Here is a 10,694-nt window from a genome sequence, read left to right as displayed (position 1 = left end):
ATCAACAATAAATGACTTACATATTAAGCTGTAATGGGGAAAAGTGTTTGAAGTTGAAACATTACAAATACTGCATATAAACACTGCACTTGTTATTTTCATTCTTGTATTTAATAATCCTTTTTTTTCCACATGTGTGTAGATTGTATTTGAAAAATAAAGAATACAAATATAATTAAAAGAATAAATAAGTTGTTGATATTAATGTTTGTTAATCTAAGGGAGTAATTCTGCCCTCTTTATATCTAGCACACACCTACTCACTCAAATGTAATGTGTGCAATACACAACAAAATGTTACTGAGAAGACCATGTCATTTACGGCAAATAACCTCAGCTGTGGCTAAATGTAGTGTACAGCAACAAGCACTTTCGGTTGTGTGATACGTTGCATCTTGCAACCTTTTTCCTTCAGCCTCAGGACAACAGCAGCTATTGAAGCAAGTTAACATTTCTTTACCACCACAGTTTGAGTAGGTGCATTAACTAAACCACATACTGGTTTTATAACAACCACAAGATCATCATTCCCACACGATGATTATCAATTTGTGTCACGTTACGCCCTTAAGAGAAGTTAAACAGCCTTATTTGAGCTGTAACAGATACAGTATATGCTATAATAATTTTTGTGTTAAAATGTGTTGGAAAATAATGTGTTTACCAGAGGAAAAAGTAAAGGAGGGGGGAAAAAAACACAAATTATATCTCTTTAAAATTGTCCTGGAAATAAGGCCACAGTTATCTCATATGTAAATGTGAAGTTTTACACGTAAAAGTGATCTCATCAGTGTCTCAAGTTGTGCTCAGATTTCCCAACACAGAGTTTTAATGAGGTAAAAAAGCAACATATCAGCAATTAATATGAACCAGAAGCATGTAAAACAAACAAAAAAATAGTTATAGGGTCAATTGGCGACCACTGGTGACGAGGATTGAGAGCTGCAGGCTGTGTGAAATATTTCTCCCATCCACATACAAGCTTCTCATTCAGTCATTTAATTTTCAGTTTATTGTTCTCACATATTGTGTTATCTGTTCTCTCATCCGGTCCACCACTACTTGTCTACTGATGGTCTCATTGAACATTTTAAATGTATTTTTGACATTTAGACATACTGTCAATTAGCTTCAATTATCACATTTATCAAATGTTAGTGTAAAGACTCAAGAGCATGAGTGACTTTAACCCTTCATTTACACTGCACGCATCTGTGGCACGTTAAGCTGTCTTTCCCATTGCACAAGACAAACGACGGTCGATAAACCAGAAATCATTCCCCAGCAAACACAAAACGTTTTACAACTTTTTACAATGTTGTATTTTGGTTGTAATTAGGTGATGCTGTAATAAGGCAATGTTACGTTTTCTTTAGGTAGTGAAAAAAACGTAAATATCATGTCTGTTTCCTATGAAAACAAAACCAAACCAAACTGTAACTTGTGTGACACTGCATGCAATACGTCGACCGGAAGTGATTTCATTCAGTGTATTCCAATCAAAACATTGTGCAAGGTGACAATCATTAACCATTTTTGTTTAACTTTATCAACATTTGAATAACTTTAAATAAAACGACTGATTACTGAGAAGTAAAAGAATTAATTAATTTAATGGGGTGGTTTTCCGGACAGGGATTAGTTTAAACCAGGACCAGGCCTTAGTTTAATTAGAAAATATAACTAGTTTGAACAAACATTCCTGACTAAAAACATTACTTGTGTGCATTTTGAGGCAAAACAAAGGGCACTGTTGTATTTTAAGATATGTCAATGCAAGGTGTTTTCAGTTTGGACAGCTCTTACATTTATTTTAGTCTAGGACTAGTCTAATCCCTGTCCGGGAAACCGTCCCAATATGTATTATTTTAATCTTGCCTCCATATGTTCTCTCCAAAAAAAATATTGTACGTCTTTGTTAGGGATGCACCGATATGGAAATTTTGGGCGATACCGATAACCGATAACTCTTTATATTTGGGGGGCGGTAACCGATATATATATATATATATATACACTGTAAAAAATTGCTGTAATTATGCAGCTGGTTGCCAGTAACTTACTGTAGAAGATAAAGACTGAAAATGTTTCATGTTCAATTAACTTTGAACAAACTGTTGCCAGTAAATAACATAAATGTAAAATCTACAGTAAGTTACTGGCAACTAGTATTATATATATATATATATAGGGCGATAAATATTCATATTATATTAATTTCACAATGAAAAACTCCCAGGCCACGGACATCTTGTCTTTGCGCTAGACTAGCATACTCTTCTTAAGCCCGCAACACGTGTCATCTTCGTGCTATGTCACAGAAAGCACCAATCAAAACTCCACATGGCCAGCAATGAACAAGTGAAGTGGTTCAACAAACCAAAATAATCCATCATTTATTGGCTTTCATTTATCGGCCTAATTTTGCTATCAGACCGATAACCGATAATATTAAAAATAAGCAGTTATCGGCCGATAACGATATGTCGGCCGATATATCGTGCATCCCTAGTCTTTGTCATTTATGCATAGCTGTTAATTGTTTAATTAATTTGCATTCATTCATTTATTCCACTATGGTGAATATTAAAATGAAACCTCTTGCATTGGAATGAGCTTCTCTCCCATGTTACGATTAAACTGAAACTTCATTACGACTGCCACTAGGGTGCAAACTCCGACAGTCGTATCCAAATGTCCTGTACAGTGGAAAGGCAGCTTAGGGCTGCGATGCGGTTTTGTTCCGTTCTGTCTTCCTTGCCGTGCCATCTCACACCAGGAGCATTTCAGGTGCGAAGTAATAAGATTTGCAAAACCATTTTTTGTGTTCTAATATGGATAAGTTCGCAAAATAGTTATGTTTTGTTTATTTTGTATCCTGTTTTGCTGTCTTGTGGACTACAAAGGTAAATGGATTGTTCACCCAAAAAATGAAAATTCTGTCATCATTTACTCATCCTCATTTTTTCTAAAATTAATTTTTTTCTGATGATTACAAATGAAGATATTTTGATAAATGATGGTAAAGTAAGTACACAGCTGATTATAACCATTGACTTTCATATTAGGAAAACAAATATTATGGAGGTATTGTGGTAAATGATGAAGATGATATTTTGATAACAGGTGGTAAGCACACAGTTGACGGTACCCATTGAATTCCCTCATATTTGTTTTCTTATTATGAAAGTCAATGGTTGCAATCAGCTGTGTGCTTACCATCATTTATCAAAATATCTTCTTTTGTGTTCATCAGGGGAAAAAATCTTACAGGTTTACAACAACATGAGGATGAGAAAATGATAACAGAATTTTCATTTTTGGGTGAACTATCCCTTTAATACACTTTAAAGTCTAGTTATGAAGGATCTTGTAGCTTAACTGAATATGGACAGCAAATGCCATCATCAGAATTTTAGGATGAGTGTAGAGAAGATGGATGAACTTGCCCTTATTGGCCCTGAACGGACCAGGCAATCAACAGATTACAAAGCTGCCACAGAACCAAAGGAGGGACCGGCTGTTGGACTGAGAGCTCATCTAAATTGAGGGCTTTGCCTTTCTTTTGGGCAGGTAGTTTGCTTGGAGTGTCGGAAGGCGGAGTTGCAGAGTAATCTCTGTAATTGCATTTTTCCATCTTTAGCATGTTTACAATGCTATTTGAACGCACAATTGTCCAAGTCAACAATTGCAATTTAGTATAAAACAAATACAACCAATTTTTCAAAAACATTTAAGTTTGGTCAGGCAGGGTCAGGAGCTCTTAAAAGATCGTCTTATCAGGACGTCATCTTGGAATCCACCGCAACTCTAAATAATGGGGTAAACAACATGCATTGCCATTTACAACAATTTAGTATGATTTTATTAGAAAAAATTGTTTACCCCAAAGTGAAATTTAGCAAATTTTTTACTCATCCTCAAAGCATCCTATGTGTAAAGGTTTTCTTCTTTCAGCCAAACTCAATCAGAGTAATATATAAATAACATATAAATGTAACAAGATCTCACGGAAAGTCGTTTTAGTCTCGCAAATTTTATTAATTTATTTGTGTCTGTGGCACAAAATTCAGCTTTTTTTCTTTTTCGTAACACTTGCACTAATTTCTATAAATAGTTTTTCATGTCCGTTTCTTTTTCGTGTCATTTTATGTAGTGTTTTCTATTTTTTCTTTATTTTTAAATCATTGGGGTTGGGGTTAGGATGTACGTTTATGCATCGGTTTCTACATGTTTTTCTTCCGCTTTTTAAACTATTCTCGCCTGAAGTTGGGGATAGAGTTCAGGTTTGGGTTAGGATGTCTAAAAATTTTACAGAAAGTGATTCTAACCCCAACCCCAAGCGACAATGGTAAGAAAATAGGGGAAAAAAACAATGAGAAAACAATACATAAAACGAAACGAAAAAGAAAGTCGTGCCACGGAGAAACTATTTATATAACTTTGTGCGAGTGTCACGAAAAATACTTTCATGCTCAAGGCACAAAAAAGCTGAATTTCGTGCCATGTACACGAAAAAAATAATAACATTTTGCGTGGCTATAACATGGCTTTCTCTTTTTAGTTTTATAATGACATTGGATGGTACCACATTGTTAAAGTTCCAAAAATGCATGTTAATGAGACCAGTTGAGGTTATGCTGGAGGTTGACCTCTGACCTCTGACCTCTGACCCAAACCCAGGATATTAATATTTAATATAACTCAATGTAGTATTTAATATGGGCTAATTTTGATTTCTTTTTAAAGGGATGTTTCACCCAAAAATGAAAATTCTGTCATCATTTTCTGAATCTCATATTGTTACGAACCTGTATACATTTCTTTTGAATGTTTGTAACCAAATCGTTCATAAGCCCCATTCACTTCCATAGCAGGAAAAAAGAATACTATGGAAGTGAATGGGGCTCATGAACGGTTTGTCACAAACATTCCTCAAATATCTTCCTTCGTGTTCATCAGAACAAAGAAATCTATACAGGTTTGTAACAAAATGAGAGTGAGGAAATGACGACAGAATTTTTATTTTTGTGTGAACTATCCCTTTAAGCTGGTTTCACATAACGTGTATAGCCAAATGTAAAAAGCACTATACGAATAAAAATGCCTAAAATTCCTGCCAATAGCGTAAGTCATGACAAATTACTTGTGTAAATCAAGTAAAATCCTAATCTAATGTACAATGATGTCAAAACTAGAATAGATTTCAGAGATAAGTAAATTACTAAGTAAATCTACACTATAGTTTAACTTATATAAAGTTTTTTTCTAGAAGCTAATTAAGGCATTTATTCAGTATTTATTCAAGTATTTATTCAAATAATTAGGATACTGCTTTGGGTAAATTTTGGGTTTGAGTTGGCCGCCCCCTAGTGGGCTAACTGCGTTTGTACCGTGACTTGATGACGTTTACCATCTCCATGGTAACCCATCAACGGCTTCAACCTAGTTTGTTGTGTGTTATCGGGACTGCTTTGCTCTCGTAAACTTTAGTAAAGCTCTTAAATATCAACTTTTTAAACCCACAAGCAGATATGAGCGTATCTGTCACACAGACACATCTCAAGAAAAATGACAGCAACCGAGGTTTCAGGCAACAGAGGTTATATGATTACTTATACGGTGAGTTGCGTATGAATTCGCTTTCACAGCTTTAATAATCCAAACAGTCGTGCTAAATATGAATATAAATACATTAATTATGAAATAATGTAAACACTGTCGTTTATGATTGAACATATGGATTAAAACAATAAACAATTTTTTCTAGATCCGGTATGTACGTTGTCAGGTGAAGTGGACCACGCCAGGGAAAACCTCAGAGCTCACGCCTCATTGGATCGCGTGGTAAGGTGGCATCAGACATTACTAAAGCATTATCATTATCAGCACAGTAAATTAGGCTACACATTTAGGCTACACATTTCTTGATGGGGGAAAGGAAGTACTGTCAGAAAAAAATGGTCCAAAGCTGTCACTGGAACAGTCCTGTACCATTAAGGTCGTAATGTGTATCATTTGGTACCAGCAGGCCTATGTATCTTTGATGTATTCTTTATTATCACTCTTTCGAAAACACGTTTTCCTAAAAAGTTATATTTCATCATTTATGATCACTTGACTGATTACTGTGGATGAATCTGTTTGTTTAGCGTGGTCAGAATAATTAGAGAGATGAAATATGAAATAGGGCAATACAAATATCTCAGTGACATTCTGTATCTCGTTCTGTACCTGCACAATTATTTACCTCTTCTTTTGTGTAGTAGCCTGAAAATTGTGGATTAATCATGACAATAAAAATTCTTTGTGAATCATTAAAGACAAAAAGTGTAATTTGAAATTTGGAGAATTTGACTTAAAAACTTGTGTTTTGTCTCTATCAGCGGAAGGTCCCAGAGTTTAACTCCATGTTTAGTAATCTGCCACATCATCCTTCTTATACCTTACGGCTTGAAACCACTGACCCTGTGCCTGCGTTCATTGATCGGCAATGGAGAGGATACGCTGAGCAGAGGAGGCAAGCCCTACAGCAACTGACAGGGTAAATTTCTTCAGGACACTATGGCTTGTTTACATTTTTTACATTTTACATTACATTTACACATTTGGCAGATGATTTTAGCAAGTGAAGGTACACATTTTTATCAGTATGTGTTTTCCCTGGGGATCAAACCCATGAACACAATGCTCTACTGTACCAATTGTGCTCCAGAACAATATGCACTCACCAGCCATTATATTAAGTACACCTTGCTAGTACCGGGTTGTATGCCTTTACCTTCAGAACTGCCTTTTTGTGGCATATATATCCAATAAGATAACACCACCATCAGCCTGAACCGTTGATACATGGCAGAATGGATCCATGCTTTCATGTTGTTTACGCCAAATTCTAATTGTTGCAGCTGAAATCAAGACTCATCAGACCAGGCAACGTTTTTCCAATCTTCTATTGTCCAATTTTGGTAAGTCTGTGCGTATTGTAGCCTCAGTTTTGGCTTCAACAAGGCATTTTCGTTCACACAGCTGCCGCTCATTAGATATTTTCTGTTTTTTGGACCATTCTCTGTAAATCATAGAAATGGATGAAAATCCCAGTAGATAAGCAGTTTTTGAAATGCTCAGACCAGTCTGTCTAGCACCAACAACCATGCCGTGTTCAAAGTAAAGGAACTCCTCTTTCTTCCCCATTCTGATGCTTGGTTTGAACTTCAGCAAGATGTCTTCATCACCTCGAGTTACTGCCATGTGATTTACTGATTAGCAATTTGTGTTTACAAGCAATTGAACAGGTGTACTTAATAAAATGGCAGGTGAGAATTGTTTTAGCTGCCTTTGCATGTGTTACACTGGCCCTGTCCCAAATGGCACACTTCGGACTTGTGGATTCCTCAGAGTCCACACTTTGATGACGTCATGTAGTGCAGACCTTAGGCACCATTAACTTGAGTCCATGAGGGCCAACTGGAGTCGTATTTTGGCCCTGCGTTCCAGTTCGTTTTTTTATGACCTTCCCTCGCTAACTTCCCTCAGTCTTGTTCACTCGGATGTACGTAATTGCTTACGTTGTACGAGTGCCCACTACTGCTGAAACACTTGAAGTAGGTTCAAATGGATCACCCTAAGCCCTTGTTCACATGGAGCCATGCGCAAAACGCGAGTTGCTGAAGTGACGTCACAATTGTGATGCATTGTGGGATATGGAGCTGCCTGGAGTGTACATATGAAGTAGACTTGCTCCCTCAGTCAAAATCGAGGGAGCGAGGGTCTGTCCATACAAACTTCCCTCGTCCACTTGACAAAGTGGAACGCACTTCAAAATGGTGACAGGGATTCCCCCAAGGGGAAGTGTTTAGGGAAGTTCGCGAGTGCGTGTCTAAAACTGGAGTGGAACGCACCCAAGGGCAGACTCGAGTGTCAAGTCAAAATCAGGAAGAGAAGTTGCCTGAAGATTGGATGCTTTGAAGGACATGGGCTTTGAAGGCTGAGCCTTTTAAGTCAATAAAGCAAACTGAAATGAGATGGTCTAGCCAACAGAGGGAGTTGTGTAACCTGCTGTTCTTGCCCACCGCACCTGTCAGTGGGACACAACACGTTTCAGACTTATTTTAGAAAATATGATGTGTTGATGCAAATTACTGTAAACTACTCAAAGATATATCAAACTTAACAACTTAAGTATAAAAATATACAAAAGTAAAACTCAACGTGCACATTAATGCAGCAATAATATTAATTCGCATCACTAAAACATCATTTAAAAAAGAGTACAACAGTGACAAAGTATGCTGCAAAGTATCTACTTTTATTTAACAACAGTCGTCACAGGGGTGCATTGAATCTTGGGATAGCCAAGGCTGTGAAGGATTTTTCTGATTTTCGCAATAAACTAATCCAAAAGATTTCTGTCTGAAATTCTCACATTGTAAACTCTCACACTTTTTTTCTGGAGGAACTGACAGATGAGTCAATGTGTTTGCATGTGAATTATTTTCACCTCGATGGTAACAATCTTTTAATTATTATTTGTAATAATCTTTAGAGTTAGGGGCTTTTAAAAAAATATTCTCAAACCATTATTTCACACTTATTTTGAGGGGTAAAACGGGTTGTGGGGCTTGCTTAGGGGACGCCCATAATCTTTGACATAATTCGAACACTGGCAGTGACGTCACTGGAATTCGAATACAGCCTTTTTTAGGACACAGCCTTCAAATTGGGATGCACCCTATATGAGAACCGTGTCAGACACCAGAAAGAAATAACAGTTTTCTCTGTGAGCTATATAAGAAATACGGGCCTGTGGTTAATTCCTATCAAACAGAGCTTTCATACTGTATTTCTTGTACTGCAAAATGCATTGCAGGAAAACCAAATACTGCAATGTCAGTTTCTCCCTAATATCATGCAGGGCTAGTTTGTATGCTGTATTCACATGTAATAACATTTTTATACTTTTTGTCTGTGTAAAAGAGTTATGTCAGGGGTTCAGATGCATAGACCAAAAGCTGATGACGTGACAGGTGCGGACCGCTGGAAGTTTTTCAGACGGTAAGATTCATACAAAGAGACTTGATTTCTGCAGCTTGTACAGTTGGAATTAATAAAATAATACAGTGATACATAATTCTGAGTATTTAGAAGTACAAAATAATACATATTTTAATTCTTTTAATTTTCTCATTCTTATTTCTTTCTGTCAGTCCCATGATTCCCTTTGCACAGCAGATCCCTCCTAATGTTGTATTTGCATTGCCAAAGTAAGTGCTAAGATTTTTGTCACAACATTACAACCATGTTGTGCTATCAAACTTACCTTTGTATTCACTACCCTTGATCTTTTAAATAGTGAATTCTTTCCAGTATCATTGACATCTGTGTTTGCATTGCAAAATCCCATCTACCATCGCAGTTGTTGTCTTTTAAACATTTTGCTGTTTTATTGTTAATATCACTCTATTTATCTCTCTCTCACCTATTTCGCCCACAGGTCTGACCTCTTCTCTTCTCCCGATGGTGAAGAAAAATGCACTCGCACTCCTTTTCAGCGCAGTGTGGGAGTTCAGACTGACTACCGGGAGAGTGAAACGCAAACAGACCCTTACACACCAGACTATGTACTCCGTCCTGGTACAGCTCCCCCTGAGCTGCTCACCCTGGCCACACTCACATGGGGTAAACAACATAAACTTAATATAATCACATTTATCTTACTTGCAGTATGAGTGTTTTCAGATATGTTTTGTCTTCCTTGAACAAGAAATTGCTCTGTGGCATGACACAGTCAGAGCATATTTAAATAAGGACATATTTCATTTTTATTGTATTGCTATTCAGCGTGTCTCAGACTTCAGAGCACAGACTTTCAGTTTATTTATGGCGGCACATCTGCCAGAGTGGATGGGTGAGGAATTAGTAACTAATATGCAGTCAGCCAGATGGGGGCTGCGTCCGAAAAATCAAGGCAGTGACTCATTGCCGCGCTGCCTCATGAGGAAATGACTTCAGAGGCATGAAGGCAGCTCAGAGAAAGACTTTCGGACACACTTCAAAGGCAGCGTGTTTGAAATATAAACAGAGTTCGCCTTTGTGATAACTAATCACATATTTGAAAACTACAATACTAATTTCTCGCTAGAAATGCAATTAAAAGGTGTAAAAGTGAAAATCTACCTTTATTTACACTAAATTTGTGCTACAGTCCCTTCCTTGGCCGCCATTTTATTTTTTCGAACTGGACCAGGCTCGACCAATCACATTCTTATTGTACGCCCACGCATAGGTATCTCAGGAGTCAGGAAGTAAACCTAACATTGAATTTGGACATGCTTTGATGCCTTACTGCCTTGGTAAGCTGCCACAGAAGGCAGCAATTTAGAGTTTTCGGACGCAGCCGGGATCTAGAGGTTATCTAAAGGTAGTCGCAAGCTGGTTAGGAGCCACACCACAATTCGCGTCTCTTATGGGAGGCAATGAGAGTGCACAGTGGGCAGCGTTCCACTGAAATTGATACCAACCCTGCATCCGAAATTGCATACTTTGACAATACGTATTGTATTAGATGAAGTACCTACTCATCGACAATTAACAGTATGTTTTATATAATATGAACCTGGATAGTGTGATGAACACCACAAGGTTAATAATACATCTTGTGATATACATATTCACAACAACAAGTAAGCTGTTAA

At 37.1% G+C, this 10,694-nt stretch overlaps 1 protein-coding gene across 3 annotated transcripts in view; it reads left to right on the top strand.

The window, feature by feature from the left end:
* The first annotated feature begins 5,422 nt into the window (after positions 1-5,422).
* Positions 5,423-10,694, top strand: part of cfap91 (cilia and flagella associated protein 91) — a 35,669-nt gene continuing 30,397 nt past the window's right edge. Inside the window, exons 1-6 of one of the 3 annotated variants that reach the window (XM_055216345.2) lie at positions 5,423-5,622; positions 5,771-5,847; positions 6,387-6,544; positions 8,977-9,054; positions 9,207-9,263; positions 9,494-9,678. In XM_055216345.2, coding sequence (XP_055072320.2) covers positions 5,535-5,622; positions 5,771-5,847; positions 6,387-6,544; positions 8,977-9,054; positions 9,207-9,263; positions 9,494-9,678 — 643 coding nt within the window. In that variant the 5' untranslated portion in view covers positions 5,423-5,534. The remainder of the gene's footprint in view (positions 5,623-5,770; positions 5,848-6,386; positions 6,545-8,976; positions 9,055-9,206; positions 9,264-9,493; positions 9,679-10,694) is intronic. The other 2 variants (XM_055216346.2, XM_055216347.2) reach the window with 2 other exon arrangements.

The sequence above is a fragment of the Misgurnus anguillicaudatus genome, chromosome 17, assembly GCF_027580225.2.
Source record: "Misgurnus anguillicaudatus chromosome 17, ASM2758022v2, whole genome shotgun sequence".
In the NCBI taxonomy this organism is placed as follows: Eukaryota; Metazoa; Chordata; class Actinopteri; order Cypriniformes; family Cobitidae; genus Misgurnus; species Misgurnus anguillicaudatus.
This window is presented reverse-complemented; position numbering and strand designations above follow the sequence as displayed.